General features: G+C 37.5%; 1 protein-coding gene and 1 long non-coding RNA gene across 2 annotated transcripts in view; both read left to right on the top strand.

The window, feature by feature from the left end:
• LOC128743430 (uncharacterized) overlaps nucleotides 1-4,128 on the top strand; it is a 131,249-nt gene extending 127,121 nt beyond the window's left edge. Inside the window, exon 3 of the long non-coding RNA XR_008412299.1 lies at nucleotides 3,547-4,128. This is a non-coding gene — a long non-coding RNA (uncharacterized LOC128743430). The remainder of the gene's footprint in view (nucleotides 1-3,546) is intronic.
• A 347-nt stretch (nucleotides 4,129-4,475) lies between these two features.
• LOC128742794 (ubiquitin-conjugating enzyme E2Q-like protein 1) lies at nucleotides 4,476-16,150 on the top strand. The gene is made up of 4 exons (XM_053839252.1): nucleotides 4,476-4,996; nucleotides 14,491-14,632; nucleotides 14,689-15,038; nucleotides 15,117-16,150. The coding sequence occupies exons 1-4, from the start codon at nucleotides 4,662-4,664 to the stop codon at nucleotides 15,199-15,201; spliced, it is 912 nt and encodes a 303-aa protein (XP_053695227.1). The 5' UTR covers nucleotides 4,476-4,661; the 3' UTR covers nucleotides 15,202-16,150.
• The last annotated feature ends 910 nt before the right edge of the window (nucleotides 16,151-17,060 follow it).

Genomic DNA, 17,060 nt, shown 5'->3' with positions numbered 1-17,060 from the left:
CGCTAACAATATCTTCCCGAAACTGTCTTTAACCTCTACGATAATTGAATTTGAATTTCGTGGAGCAATACGATATGGTGCACCCACGACTTAATTTTAGTCGTGTGGAGCACCAATCAAAATTGATCTTTATTGCGGCCACCTGCCAAAAACAATTCATCAAAGCAAACTGTGAGTTCCAGAAAGGAGCTTATTAGGTACTAGCTGTAACCCCCGCGCGTCGCCTCGCGTCTAATTGAGAGCAAATTGGAGGTACGCTATGTAACGCTAACGCTATGTAACTCTATGAAGTGCAACTACGTTACTTTTGCTCGTCTTGAATGTAATCTGGTATGATTGGTTTGAGTCTTTGCTTAATGTAGGCGATTATTACCACGAAAATACATATCGCGCCCCTTGTTTTGGCAACAGACATAAGCCTCTTATATTTATGATGATTACTCGGTTTTCATATTAGAATGCAACTAAAATGATTTTGCCAAAAACTAAGATTGACTAATCGAATATATAGTTTTCGAAACAAAATATTAATGACGCGTTAACTTTAGCCACTTACCATTCCAATGTAGGTATACGATAAAATTGAATGCGCAGATGAGGCACAACTAAGAAGACTGCTGAAAATTTATTATATATTCTTTCGGATAATTTATTATGGTAATGTCGCTGTATACCGAATCGATTAGGATGATCTGACAGTAAAACTTTACTGATTTAGCTTTTGACGTAGGAAGTCCTATGCTTTATAGCTTTATCAAACAAAACGAAAAGTTTCATTAGATTAGGGCGGTTGCCGTCAAGCAGCAAAAAGCAAAATCGGTTTTATTGCTGCTTTCGGTAGAGCGAAATAAACCTATTTGAGCTTATTCACAGTAACAATTCCAGTTTCATTACGTTTTACCTTTGTTATAGTATATAATAAAGGTTTAGAAATTGGTCGAAAAACACAAAACTGATCCGAGCTCGACGAACTGAGCAATGTCTGCGTGTGTATGTGTGTGTATGTGTGTGTGTGTATGTGTGTGTGCAGCTCATTTTTTATCGCCTGTTTCTCGGATATGGCTGAACCGATTTATGCGTTATTAGTCTCATTTGAAAGGTATTATTGCCTAGTATATCACTATTGAATTGCTTCGTGGTCCGATGTTTTGTTTAAAAGTTATAAGCAAAAATGTGAAAACTACGTGACACGGTTTTCTCAGGAACCACACAACCGATTTCAATGATCTTAGTACCAAATGAAAGCTCTTTCTAAATTATAAATTTTTTCGGGAAGTTTTATAGAAAACAAATAAGTAGTTTAAAAGTTATGCTTAAAAACGTGTTTTGACAAGGTAATAATTATCGCCTGTTTCTCAGAGATGGCCAAGCCGATTTATGCGCTATTATCCTCATTTGAAAGGTAATATAGCCGGATAGATCACTATTGAATCGTTTTTTGATTGGACTTTTAGCTTGAAAGTTATGAGTAATTGAAGTTACACGTTAAAATTTACAATACTTTATAGCGATTTTAACCAAGATAATTTATCTAATTGTTCAATTGTTTTAGTATTAAACGAGAGGTCTTAACACTGCAAATGTATTTACCAAATTTCATAAGGATTGGTTCTACTAGTCAAAAGATATTTAAAAATGATTGATGAAATTTATTCAAGAAAACCTTAATGACCAAACCTTTAATTGGACGCAAAGAGAATCTCTCATTTGCACATTGGACCTTTTGACATGTTGGACGAGATTTCCAGGTTTATCTGTAAGTAAAAAATAAAAAGGTTTGACAAAACGAGTCTTTTTTTAAAAAGGAGGTACTACCACTAATCGTATCACTAATGGAGGTATCAATCGGCACCAAATTTAAGATTTTTGCTTTCTGACCTAAAATGAACAATCTAACAAAATTTGGTTCAAATCCGTGAAAGTCGATTACACGGTTATCGGATACTTTGCATGTGTTGACTCCAATAGATAATTTTGAGATTTCACATCTGAATAACTTGAGAACGGCTGGGCCTAAGAAACAGTTTATATAAGAATTTAGTTCAAAGTGATGCGTATATAATTTGACTCTGTCAGTTTTATGAAAATTACAAATTCAAATACAAATTAAAAATAATATTTTAACTGAAAATGCCTATGTCAAATGACATATAAGATGGTATAACAAAGATTCCTTTCACAACTAGGTGGATTAAATTGGGTTTTGTAATGGTTTTCATGAACAATTTCATACAACCACTAATAAAACGATGAGCTACTAATAATAAACCAATAAAACTCTTCAAAAGGTTGTTTAAAACCTCTTTATGAATCAGGTTATAAGCTCAAATAGCTCTGCACAAAGCAGCAATAAAACCGATTATCTGAAATTAAATAAAAAAGAAAACTTACCAATTAAATTCTACTATGTATATTTATTCGCCTCAGATACGTATGTCGCCTACGACTTGCAAGTTTCATCAGAAGCAAGCAAGCCGTAGGCAAAATACGTATCTGTCGCGAATAAATATACATAGTAGAATTTAATTTGAAAGTTTTCTCTTTTATTTAATTTCAGGTTTCGTATTCTACTACTTCTTCTTCTTCTTCAGCAGCACAGAGCCGGGGTGGCTCGTGCTGTTTTAAGCATTCGTCTCCATTCAACTCGGTCTTGGGCCACTCGTCGCCAATTTCCTAGTCGTCTCAGAAGTCGCAAATTGCTTTCGACCTGGTCGAACCATCGTGTACGTTGGCCCCCCTGTTCCTGGTGCCGCACCGTGGGATGAAACCCAAATCTAGGTGGACAAAAGTAATTACGTTTAAACCGCTAGTCCTAGGCATAAAGTATCTTCGGAGAAAATATGTTATTTCAACTTCCGCATTTTTTGCTGAATGTGGCATTAATTTAAAATTTCCAAGCTTGGAAATTTTAAATTATTTTCAGTATGTTGCGTTGCGCAGCGTTTCTCAATAAGTAAAAATCAACTTTGAAAAAGAAAATTCCTCAGCCTCTAGCTTTTCTCCACGTTTCAAATAAAGAATAAATTCCTCTACAGTATGAATCTTATTATAATTCTTCGCCATATCCAATTTCTAACGAATGGCAATTCAGGTCGAAAAAGATTCTGCTGACCCCAATAGTCACTGCTGGTAAGCGGTTAAAAGTTGTTAAAAGCATAATTTCTCGGTACCGCCAAAGCTTCTCGTAGAATCGTATTCATCAGTTGATTCCGCTCTGTCCATACATTCCGTTGCTAGCATAAATTGTCAGATTCGACAAGAAGAAAAGCACACAAAAGTGATCGTTGAATTGCAAATAAAGCCCCATTCCTAGTTACGCCCGCCTCGTCTGCTACCAGTAGTCAGTGGGCTTGAGTGCGGAATCCATCGTAATAACTTTCGACAAATATTTATGTAATTGCAGTCCATGGTAAGGAAAACTGCTCGTTATTTAACTTCCCTTCGTGTACTCCCTCTGTTGCTAGGCTTTTCTCCTCCTTCTACATTCATTCAAACAATCTCACTCAAATTTTCTTTACCCTACTTACCATCTTGTATCCGTTTCAGGACCAAGGATTCCTGTCTAACCAAACGGCTCTGCGCTGCCTGCATACGCTCAACCAACAGCAAACGGCTGCCAAAAGAATAGAAAATCAAATAAAAAGCGGCAAACTTTTTCAAGCAAAAAACATCGTAAACGGAAAACTTTGCTTGCATTTTTTGTGTTGCAGCCTGCAAGCAGATCGGCTGAAAGATTTTCCAGAAGCTGGACTTATGAAAAAACATCTAAGCCGTTTGCACTCAAAACGATATAAGAGTACGCAGTGGATAGAAAGTTTTCCCCTACCGGCTATTTATCACAAAAGGAAAGTGAACGTAGAACCAACAAACACCACGTGCTTGAACCCGAATCTAAAAAGGCTGCTTAGTGCGAACCAGAATAAATTGGTCCTCGAGTTTCCGTTCATTAGCGGTACTCAAAAAAAGCTCCGTGTTGCTATTTGGATCCCTCAATATGAACTCTCAAGCACGTGCAGCCATTCGACGATTTTCTTGTCTCGAAACTAGTCACTAAAACTGACAAAAACAAACACTTGAGCACAGACATTCGCACGATTCGAACAGTGCTCACCGATCTCCGTCTGTCATCAGATAAACTAAAGGAAAAGCAAAGAAAAAACACGACCACCCACCACCAACCGTGTGGACATTGCGCTTTCCTCTCCGACCAGTGCCATCTGACCACCACCGCACAACGGATATGGAACGTCCAATGGGAAACTAATAAACACCAGTACCGAAGCACACCTGCAGCGAAATCCCTAGAAGGGACTGAACTGGGCGCCCAAGAGCGAAAGCGAAATCGGCAGATGGTTTTCGCAAGTTTTATCGGCAAGTCAGCAAAAGTAGTCGGAGGAAGAGCGAGCAGTAGCAACGATAAAAATAGAAGAAGGAACGTCGGGCGTCGGAAAGATAAACCAATTTGCTTGAGTGGGTGCTCCCAGCGTCAAGTTGTTTGTGGAAGCTTCTAAATATACCTACAGCTGGCTGTTTCTATTTAGTCTCCAAAAAAAAGTGGCCCAAACGAAAACTTTGATTAAAGTCATTCTGTTCAAATAACCGTCATCATTTTCGTACATCCATTCATCTTCGTCACCCGCAGAATCGGAAACGGCGAAAAAATGTCCTCCCGATCGAAGGATAAAGTCGCAGCGGCAATTCGGAAATTTTTCAAAAGTCCCGACAAAAAAGACCGAGGGCAAAAGGATAAGGACCAACAACAACAACAACAGCAACAGCAGCCGCTTCCGCTTCCGCTACACGGTGCCTGCGGAGGCGGAGCAGAACAGCAGGTTGGACCGGGGCCAGATGGACATTCGCTGCTGCATCCAGCGCATCCAGCGACATTGGCGGTAGCAGGGGCCATCATTCCTAGTGGGAGCAGCAGCGGAAGCAGTAGTAGTCACAATAGCATCAACAAAACCAACACAGGCAGTCCCATGCGGAGGCTGAGATGGTAAGTGACGGAAGGAAGGAAGGAAGATATCATTTGCATAAACGGATTACAAAATAATGAGTTTGTTAGTTGTTGACACGAGCTTGGACTAGAAGGCTCGCAGGCTTGATGTTTTCATCTGCAAACAAGCTGACCTTCTCCCAGCAGGGGGCATAACTTTTCTAGCATTAGTGCTGCTCCTCGCCGGACGCTCGGGCATCCGGCGTCGACTTGCGTCGGAGCCCGCGGCTTCGTGTGCGGAAATAAAGTTTCTTATCATACTTTGTAGGAATTAAATTGTATGCAATGGATATAGAAGCAATACACAAAGTATTGCACTTTTCTGCAAGTTCATGTGGAAGGCATTCGTCAAAACATTAAATTTTTATAGCATTCGACCTACGATCTGGCTGAAAATTGTCAATTTAACACCAACTATACGTTCATAGATTTGGAAGCACCCTTTATAACTTTGGTTAATTAAGCAATTTTGAACAACTGCTTTTTCAAAAACCATGTTTTCCGTTTTTTAACAAGTTTCACAGCATGCTACAGAAAGACTGAGTAAAGGAATGAAGGAAGACCGAAATTTAAAAATGTTTTGAACAAAAAATATTGTGCATCGGTTTCTATTTGGAAAATTTTAGACTTACATTTTTTATTAGGCGCTAACTTGTGGTTTCCAATTATTACCTAAGCTTGCTAGATTTGATACTAGCTCTGTTTTGGTATTGTGTTCGTCAAGCTGTAACCACCAAGCAGTATCAGCAACTAGTCTTGAAATAGCGATATAGATCTGCATAGCTTCCAGCGCTTTTCACAGTCAATAATCAATAAATAGCACAGATGTTAATTAACGAGTAAGCAGGCTTCATTTTCAGTTTTTTGCTCAGTAGATACTCATTTGACTACAACGCCTCAATGAAACAGAATTCGAGAAAGTAATGTAAAGGGCAATTATAGAGTAAATTATTATCTACAATATTGCTGAAGAAAGTATAATTTTATCTTTTGTATTTACGGTGCTATGGGGCTGCTACGCCGTTGGTAGCAAAAAGTGAGCTCATTTGGGTACTAACGGGGTAGCAGTCAGCGGAGGAGAAAACATATCAATCACTGGATATTTACGTCTTCCAAACTCGCTGTTTACAGCCCAGTAGTGTCAGAGGCACAGCTATCAATTGATGATTTTCGAATCATCTATACCTATAAAAATGGATTTCTGTCAGTCTGTCAGTTTGTGCCTTATAAAATCGAAAACTACTAAACCGATCGGCGTGAAAATATACATGTAGGGTTTTTTGGGGCCGGAGAAGGTTCTTATGATAGTTAGTGACCCCTCACCCCCCTAAGAGGGGAAGCTCCCATACAAATGAAACACAAATTTCTGCATAACTTGAGAACTAATTAACCAATTGGAACCGAACTGGCATATGGATGTTTTTGAGGCAAGAACTTTTTCTATGGTGAATTGAGACCCCTTCCCTCTTTAGGAAGGGAATTATGACCCATAGAGGCTTCCATACAAATGAAATACAAATTTCCTCTTAACTTGAGAACCAATCAAGCAAATGGAACCAAATTTGGCATGTGGAAATTTTCGGAGGCAAGAATTCTTTTTTTGATAAATTTGGACCCCTCCCCTGTTTAGGATGGGGGCTCCCATACAAATGAAATTCAAATTTCCTCATAATTCGAGAACTAATCAAGCAAATGGAACCAAATTTTGCATGTGGCTGTATTCGGAGACAAGAATTTTTTTTTTGATGACTTAGGCCCCTCCCTGTTCAGGAGGGGAGCTCCCATACAAATGAATTACAAATTTCCTCATAACTTCAGAACTAATCAAGCAAATGGAACCAAATTTGGCTTGTGGGGGTTTTAGAAGGCAGAAATTTTTTCTATGGTGAATTATGACCCCTCCTCCTTTTAAGAGAGGGGCTCCCATATAAATGAAATACAAATTTCCTCATATCTCAAGAATCCAATCAGATCTGCTTAAATGGATCGAATCCTATCTGACTAATCGTCAGCAAATAGTCAAATTTGAAGGGAAAAAGTCAAACCCTCTAGAAGTAACCTCTGGAGTTCCCCAAGGTTCACATTTAGGCCCTCTTTTGTTTATTTTATTTGAGAACGATATCTCTTTCTTGCTGAAAAATGTTAGGGTATTAGTATATGCCGATGATATGAAGCTCTTTTTAGAAATAACAAACGAGGAGGACGTCAGAGTATTCCAGCTCGAAATACAGGTTTTCTATATTTGGTGTAACAAAAGTCTTCTTCAACTTAACACTCATAAATGTAGATCAATAGCCTTCAGTAGAAAAAGAAACATGCCAAACATTACAATTTCTCTAGGAAATAATTTGGTTGAAAAGTGTGAAAAAATCAGAGATTTAGGAGTTATATTAGACTCAAAACTAACATTTATTGAACATTATAACACAATTATCAACAGAGCTAACAGTATGCTAGGATTTATAAAAAGATTTAGCTACGACTTCCGTGACCCATACACAATAAAAACACTATATCTTGCATATGTGAGGTCAATATTAGAATACTGTAGCATAGTCTGGTCACCATTTTCATTAATACACCAGGAACGAATAGAATCAGTACAAAAACAATTCGTGCTGTTTGCTTTGCGTAAACTAAATTGGACAAGCTTTCCTCTTCCCTCTTATGAAGCCCGCTGCTTGCTTATAAATATACAGACACTAAAACAGCGACGTGAGTTCGCCAAAGTGTCATTTATAAACGATATTGTTTCACACCGTATAGATTCTATGGAAATTTTATCCAAACTCAGCTTTTATGTACCGAACCGTCAATTGCGGAACCGAAATATATTTAGCATAAGTCACTGTCGCACAAACTATGCCAAATTCGGGCCTTTAAATCAGATGATGATCGCCTATAACCAACATTGCGAAAATATTGACTTTACTATGTCTAAATTAAAATTAAAACAATACTTTAATTCTACGCGTTAGATGCAAAAAATGTAAGCAATATTATGTAATTTAAAAGTTGCACTGTTCAGTTTTCTTTGTAGACTGTGTTGTTGTGATAGAACTAATATAATGTAATAACTAAAGGTCTACTATGATTTGACGACTAAATAAATAAAATAAAAAAATCAATCAAGCAGACGGAACCAAATTTGAAGTGTGGTAGTTTTTGGAGGCAAGAATTTTTTCTATCGTGAATTCCCAGATAACACAAAATCGTAATAGAAAGCTCATAATAAATCGTTTTCATGTCAATTTCACATTGGAATTGTATAATAATTAGAGTATGTCAAATCGAAGTAAACAATAAGTTGTTTTGCAGTCGTGCGTGCCTTCATATACAATTCATGACTGTGAATTATAAAGCAGTATAGACGATTGCAATATTTGATTATATCTTAATCATATATTCAGGAGTATTTAGTTGCGTGTTATAAAAACTACGCAAAAAAGAATTACAAATAATTGTCAAAGCTTTCGCACGTATATCGCATCCACTTTGGTACATATATGTTCTTATATGGCGTGAAATATAATTTTTTCGTTCAGATATGATTTCGTATATCTCAGTTGCAATCGAGATATACAAACCAAATGGTTTACTGGGTTATGACCCTTCTTCCTTTAAGAGGCGGGGGTGGGGCTCCAAAACAAATGAATCCCTTGCCCCTGTGGTAGGGGGTTGTTTATTTGTTTTCCTACACACTTAAAAAAAAGTGCCGAAGTCAGCAAAATTTTGCCGAGATTTGGACAGTCGAGCGTTCGGTAAAATTTTTTATGATGCCAAACGTTAATAAAGAACCGTAAACGTCGATTTGCAAAACTTAAATTTTCACCGAACGCTCGGCTGTCCAAATCTCGGCAAATTTTGCTGGATTTTTTAAGTGTGTAGGCCTCTATTACATTCCTCTAGTTGGGTCAGAACGAGCGATAGCGAGTAAGGAGAGGATCCCCCCTGCGAAAGAGTACTTTCCACAAAAAAGTTTTCCGTGAATTGCATTCCGCGTAAGGTTTGTCGCGAAATGATATTCGGCGAAATGTTATACAATCACGGCGAATATCTAGGTGCTGTTCGCTTTATTTTACCTGGTTACGCAACGGGACGCTGAGGGGGGGGGGGGGTTGTTTGCTATTTTACTGTGAGGAAAAATTCCAAATTTGTACAGGGATACCTCGATATAAGACAACCTCGTTATAAAACAACCTCGATATAAGACAATTCGATATAAGACAATTTTTACCTCGTTATAAGACAAATTGCTTTGACATAGTTGGTAACGACACCTGAGCCAATTTTCCAATCCAAAACCGGCGCCATAAAAATGTTCATTTTTTCTAAATAATGCTAAAAATTGTAAAAAACTAATAGCTCAAACAATACAAAATAGTTCAAAAAATGTAATCACACAACACAGAACAAAATTGGCGACAGCTAATGCAAAAATGTTTGAAAAAATCATGTTTCGATATAAGACAACTTTTTGAAATTATAAATTGTCTTATATCGAGGTATCCCTGTATATTAAACTACCCTTGCTTTCATAGTTGCGTAACTGCCAAAATGAATCATCTAAGGTTGAGCTCCTCAGAAACTAGCCAAACTCGAGGTTGTGACAAAGGTCATCCGAGATTCACGATTTATGTACAACACAGTTTAATTTGTGGCAATACGAAGTTTGTCGGGTCAGCTAGTTGCTCATAAGGCTTCGTACACAAATTACGTAACGCTTGGAGGGGAGGGAGGGGGGTCGAGTTTGCGTTATTTTGTGTTACATAGGGGGGAGGGAGAGTCAGAAGAATAGTTACGTAACAAAATTATGAATACCAAAAAATAGCTGCAAAACGAAGAAAGGACGTGTTGATGGTGTGAAATAGTGAATTGGTTTAGACTGATGGATATTCAAATTCAAAATTCTAGTTTGTAGCTGGTGAAGACGATCCTACTACATTTCCGAATATTGTGTAACCAGGACAAAATTGGACTTCCGAAAAAACGGCAACAATTTTTTTCCGTACCGCGCGTACCTAGAGTCGGAAGTAATGCGCTGCGTAACACGTCTCATTTGCTAGGGTAACCAACGTATTTTGGACCTCATCAGCAGCTGTACATAATTTGGATACTTACAGCAAAATCAAATGCAAGTGTCCAAATTATATACAGCTGTTGATGGGGTCCAAAATACGTTGGTTATATACAGCGTACTACTTTCGATACAGGTATACCTCGATAGTACGTACACTCGCGTATCGTTTAGCGTACGTACTATCGAATCACAATTTTTATTGTAAAGTATTATTTTCATTATGCTAAATATTGTCTAAACGTTCCAAATATTCATATAGTATGAAATAAATAATTACCTTAGTTAACTTATTTTAGAAAAAGAACTACGAATGTTAAAAAAATAGTTGAAAATTAAAGCAAAAGAAATTCAAAAATACTTAATTTTTTTCAAAATTCTCTCTCAAATGGAAAATTTACATATTTTAATCGAATAAATCTAGGTAAATGTTTGGTACGTAGTTGTCAATATAAGCTGAAATAAGGAAGCATGAACATAGCCGTCATATATTTCATGCCAATTCCGCTAATATCTCCAGAGTGAGCTTCCAGTATCTATATGTTGGACAATAAGCTAAGTATGTGCTATGAACAGAAAATATTTAACTACAATAATCGGAGCTTCAGCTGTAGGTTGCGTAAATTGGAGATGTTCTTATGAGGCTGCTTATCTATCTATAAAAGCATAACTGTCCCATATGATTTTTTTTCGATTTTGAGAAAAACATGGAAGTAGCTTATTTATATCCTAAAAAACTATAATTTAGATGGACTTTGTTCAAAAAAATTTACAAGAAATATCAAACTTGAACTGTTCCATATGCAAAATAAAATCATAGCTATCCCCTAGTGATATTATCCATTATAAACATTTTCTTTTTGCCAGTTGAGGTAACAATATTCTTTTAATTTGCGCCTCTATTAGGTGTGATAATAACTTAACAAAAATATTCTCAATCGCCAAATATTTCACACAGGCACATTTTTATTCGGCGATGACAGAGAGAAGAGCAGCTTTTCTCTATGATTCGATTCCACAATGTCCTTTATGGTGATTTTTTATTTCGTTTGAAAAGTTTTCAAAAAAATAGCTTGTGTTGTTTTTTCGACAGTAGAGCATACTTGAAGTTCGAAAATCCAACTTCATCAAGTTTCAAGCTCTATTTAAAAGCGAAGGTGCCCTTTTTTGAATATAATCTTTAGAATGCCTTTGAGATATTGGAATTAATAAACTGTAACCGCGATGTCTTTCTTGGCAGCTTTAATCACGATTTTAAAATCCTGAAATATTATAGGAGCAGTCCGGTTGCGTATATACTGGCATAGGAACTATCTTTCGCCATGCAATCTTACAAATTTAAATAGAATATATGGGACAGATATGCTTTTATTTAGCAACTTGAGCTTGTAAATAAAAGCATAACTGTCCAATCTCCGAAATTTTTGAAAAAAAATGCATTTGTGTTTAATTTTACAACAAAATTAATGTGGATAGTTTAATTACTAGTGTCCACACACTTCACTTTTTCCATATGGGACAGTTATGCTTTTATGGATAGTAAGCGTATTACACAAATAATTGTTATTTAGAACGTATATTTGATTAATTTACTATTTGACAATTGTTTTTAAAATAAATGTTTTTTTTAATTAACAGAAATAACTGATATTATTCAAAAATTTATAATTATTGAATTCGTATTTGCTTGTATTGACTCAAAAATAATCATAAAAAAGTTTCTGCTTTATATAGAAAATAAAAAAAAATCATTGTTGGAAAATTTACATACTATCGAGGCAAAATGTACGTATTATGGAGGGTACGTATTATCGAGGGTACGTACTAACGAGGGTACGTAATATGGAGGTATACCTGTACTAGGTTTAATGTACATACCGTACCGGAAGAAAAATCGTTTGCCGTTTTTTCGGAAGTTCAGGGGAGAGGGGGTTTGGTTATCGTTACGTAATTTAATGAGGGGGTTATTCCAAGCGTTACTTATCGTTACATGGGGGAGGGAGGGGGTAAAAAATCCGGAATTTTTGCGTTACGTAATTTGTGTACCACGCCTAAAGATCATAAAGCTTGCTTCAGATAGTATTGGAACAAAAACAATTATACACGCAATATTGATTTCAAGATTTTTTCTTACACAAATGTAGCATTTTCTTCATACTTTAAAAAAAAATAGGGATAAAATTATTCGTCACGGTTTCACTTTTCCTTCGCTCATTAGGCGGCGCACACTTTCTAAGCCCATCGGTTTGGCCTTTATTCTCCTCTTCATGATTGCCCAGTATTTCTCAATAGCGCGGAACTGGAGGCAAATGGGTGAGCTATGGTCTTTCGGAATCAACTGGACCCTGCATATCATTCTAGAACGAATTTGAAGTGAAGTTAAAAATTCTAGAACTAATCAAGCGAATGGAACCAAATTTGGCATGTGGGGGTTTCAGAAGGCAAGAATTTTTTCTATGGTATACTGAGACCCCTTCCTCTCTTCAGGAGGGGGTCCCGTGAAAATGAAATATAAATTTCCTTATATCTCGAGAACTAAGCTCGCAAAAGCAACCAAATTGGGCATGTGGGAGTTTTCGGAGATAAGAATTTTTTCTATGGTGTACTGAGAGGCCTTCCCCTCTTTAGGAGGGGGGGCTCCTATACAAATGAAATACAAATTTCCTAAAAACTCGAGAACTAATCAAGCAAATGGAACCAAATTTGGCATGTGGGGGTTTTAAAAGGCAGAATTTTTTTCCATGGTGTACTGAGACCCCTTCACCTTCTAAGAGGGGGGGCTCTCATACAAATGAAATACAAATTTCCTGATAAATCTAGAACTAATCAAGCAAAAGGAACCAAATTGGGCATGTGGGGGGGTTTCGGAGGTTAGAATTTTTTCTATATTGTACTGAAGCCCCTTTCCCATCTAAGAGGGGGGCTCCCATACAAATGAAATACAAATTTCCTTATAACTCGAGAACTAATCGAGCAAATGAAACCAAATTTGGCATGTGGGGGTTTTAGAAGGCAACATTTTTTTCCATGGTGTACTGAGACGAAGGCAAGAATTTTTTCAATGGTGAATTAGGACCTTTGCCTTCTTTAAGAAGGGGGACCCCACACAAATGAGATACAAATTTCCTCATAGCTCTAGAACTAATCAAGCAAAGGGAACCAAATTAGGCAAACGGGGGTTTTCGGAGGAAAGAATTTACAAGCGGTAAGCTGTGAAAGTAAACTATTGAAATCTTCTCGTAACAAGAGACAGTGAATCGACACCGCTAACTTACGTGCCTGTTGCCATTCATGTCAAAAGAGAAGGACATTCGAATGGCACATCATATTTGCGATGAACGTGCTATGGCTTTAATGTTATTTGTAACCAATGGCCCTTTTAAAGGCCACAAACGAATTAAAGTAAGATTATTGAAACATGTCAAGCTACACATAATCATAATCAACTTCAATCTGTGGGCTGGTCATTTATTACTATTTCCACCTTTATGATGCACATAAGTGATTTTTAAAAGAAATCTCTACGTCTCAATGGTTGCAGGTGTGGTACCTATGAACCTCCGTCCACGTATTTTCAACCATTGTATTCAATGAAAGATTGAATCTAAGTATTTCGCTCTTCTGTTTTAAACATTCACTTAAACAATGGCACTCACGGATTCTTATAAACTAAGCATACATATGCCAGAAATGCAGTCTACATTAGCCTTTGATCTAATGATCTGATATAATCCTACCCCAGTCAGCATTTTCATATGTATAATTAGATTGCAAATAAGAGTTACGTACTGTTATGTACTCAACAAAATCGTATTCGACGCGCAAAAGCTGCTTATCCGTATCATTTTGGAGGCGATATACGCACTGAGGATAATTTTGAGCGACATACTTATATAAGCGATTAAGCGCGACCAGCAGCTTATTTTTTCCTCATAGATACGGCTTTCGCCTACAACATGCAGGTTTCATCAGTCTGTTTACGAACTAAACCATGTGTAGGCTTATGTTAGAGGAATTTCATATTACATAAAATGCCATTAAACAGCACATATTTAGTACTGCTTTGAATTAAATTTCAAGTCAAAATTAGTGGCGATTTGATGGTTTGTCCAGAAATGAATTTTATGTACATATTTATTGTCATCATACAGCGTATTGTCATACAAGACCTTCGGCTTCACAAAACATTTCAGTAACAAACAAGTAAATCAAATAATCTTTTTCTCAAACATATTTATTAACTTTTTGTAATGATATGTACTTATAATATCCGTAAACTGCGCAAACTTTGCCAAACATCTTTAGTTCGAATCTTCTCTTTCATTACATATTTCAGTTCTCATTGAACTATCTTAGCTATTCTGCCATATAAGAACAAATTTAACTGAAGGTATTTCTTCTCTTCAAACTCTTCCAGCGTCGTCGCACCTAGCAACAATAGTGTAGTGAACGTTACCGTACCAAAGCCTCTAGATACAACAATCCGATCCAGGCGGCTAATGAAGGAGCTGAAGGAAATCGAACGGTTACAGCATTCACGGTCCGATCCCTACTTCACCGTAAGTATTTCCCGACATATTTGCGGACAACATAAACATACCCCTCTGCCCCACAGGTCGAACTGGTGAACGATAATCTGTACGAGTGGCATGCTCGGCTTTACCGGGTGGATCCGGATTCACCACTGGCGGAAGATTTGACCGAGCTAAATATTCCCTTCATTCTGCTGCATCTGGTCTTTCCGGACAATTTCCCGTTTGCCCCACCGTTCATGCGTGTCGTCGAGCCCCGCATCGAGAAAGGCTTCGTGATGGAAGGCGGAGCCATCTGTATGGAATTGCTAACACCGCGCGGCTGGGCCAGTGCCTACACGGTGGAAGCCGTTCTGATGCAATTCGCTGCCAGTCTGGTCAAGGGACAGGGCCGAGTGTCACGAAAGCCAAAATCCAACAAAGAGTTCACCAGGTAAGGCAGCGTTTGTGCGATGAACAAAACCATCTCATAACCATTACCGGTAACATTCCCGTTTTTTTTTTGTTTCAGGCGAACGGCCGAAGAAGCCTTCCGTTCACTAGTCAAAACGCACGAAAAGTACGGCTGGGTAACCCCTGCCCTTAACGATGGCTAGATAAAAGCATCCAGAGAGCTCAACAGCACAAAAACGGCTACAGTCAACGTAGTGCAAAATTTTGTTAGCGTTTTAGATACTGCAAACTCGCCATTTTCAATTGACGAATATTAGCTAAATAGTAGGATATTTTGTTCGAAAGAAAACATGTAGATTCTAATGTATATAAAGAGCTCAGAATTTCATATGTGAAAACAATGATCTCCTCGTAACGTTCCGACCTTAAACAAAACACTCTCAAACAGTTCAAAATTTTTGTCAAATGGTCTAAATATTTTGGTGAATAACAAAACCTAAACAGTTAAGCACAAAAGGAATGGCACGGAAATCAGAATTTGTCTTTACACGGTTAGCGAGGCAGACAGACACTCTTTAACATATTATATATTTTAGCTATATAGTTCTTAGATATTTACCAATTGACTATTAACACAGAGAAATAATGCTAACGATGTCGAAAAAAAGTACTCATCTTCAACTATCACCAACCACATGTCGATCCTTTGCTTACTGTATGGAATAGTTCCAACGACTGGTTCACGTTTCGCTAACTGTGCGAATAAATTGAAAGTTTATCGCGGCTCCAACTTATTGCATCGTTTGTCTCATACCGTTAGGTACATCGCGCATTGGGAATTTACATTTCAGCGAGTGTGTGATATTATGCTAATTCGATGCAAATCGATGATGTGTCATTCATTCATTCCGCGGGATCATAGCACATCTTTTAACTACCGCATCTAATATCTAAGCCAGAACGTAAGTGTACGGATCTCTACCGGAAGCCGAAAGACAGAAGTCACGTGCATGTTTTGCAAAGGGAATTGGTTCATTGCACACTGGGGTGCACAGTGTATAGCAAAGTAAAAGCCGAAGGATAAGTTTCCAGGATGAAGTTTCTCGCAGGGCCCCGTTTGTTGTTGTCAGTGATGCTCGGAACCAACGTGCAATGCAGAATGTAAATTTGATTATAGTATAGATTACCATACAACCAACCAGTATCACGCTAAGGCATGCTGTTAGGAAATATCACATCCTTCTACTCCGAAATGAAACTAGCAACCGTGTGTCTCCATGATTCCGTATCATCTAATAATGAAGCACCAGAACGATGGAGGTGATTCTCGAACTTCGCATAACACCAATTTTCGCTTTGTGCATGAACGTAATATGCTTCACTTTTATTATAAAGCTTTTTTAATTGTGCCACATCATTATTATTGGCGAAGAACGGTTTATTTTTGTCATCGAAACTATTCACACAACTAAAATGATGGTTTCACCTTTTGAACCAAATCTGTTTCTTTGGACAATATTTGGAAGTAAGCAAAACAGTGATTGGTTTCTCGATTCAATTTTTTATATTGCTGCAATAAAATGTAATTTATTTGCACTTACCGGGTTTTCTAGAAGAACTATTCTCTAGAGGCAGCTTTGAAGAATACTTCATGTTTTCTGAAAGCATTTACAGCATTCGCCTAGAAAGATTTTCAAATTGCAATATTGTAACTCAAATGAATTTTATGTGAAGGGACGTTTACCTCTCAGCGTGCCACTTAATGGATAGCCAGAAATTAACCCGTTCACCTGAAACACGCAGCCTGTCACCTACAATAGTAATATATCACACCATCAGGAGAAAACGAACAAAATTAGAGGCTATTTTGATAGCAAGACTCGAGCGTAGAGCGAGAAATTATATATTGTGTCGCCAGCACAAAATTAGAGTTCCGAATAAACGGCAAACGATTTTTCTTCCGTACCGTACACTAGGTTTCGTTTGCCGTTTATTCGTAACTCCAACTTTGTGCTGAAGACACAATAATTAGGCGCGAGACTGGTCTTATGTTCTTGGCGCG

The sequence above is a fragment of the Sabethes cyaneus genome, chromosome 3 (assembly GCF_943734655.1).
Source record: "Sabethes cyaneus chromosome 3, idSabCyanKW18_F2, whole genome shotgun sequence".
NCBI classification, from domain to species: Eukaryota; Metazoa; Arthropoda; class Insecta; order Diptera; family Culicidae; genus Sabethes; species Sabethes cyaneus.
This window is presented reverse-complemented; position numbering and strand designations above follow the sequence as displayed.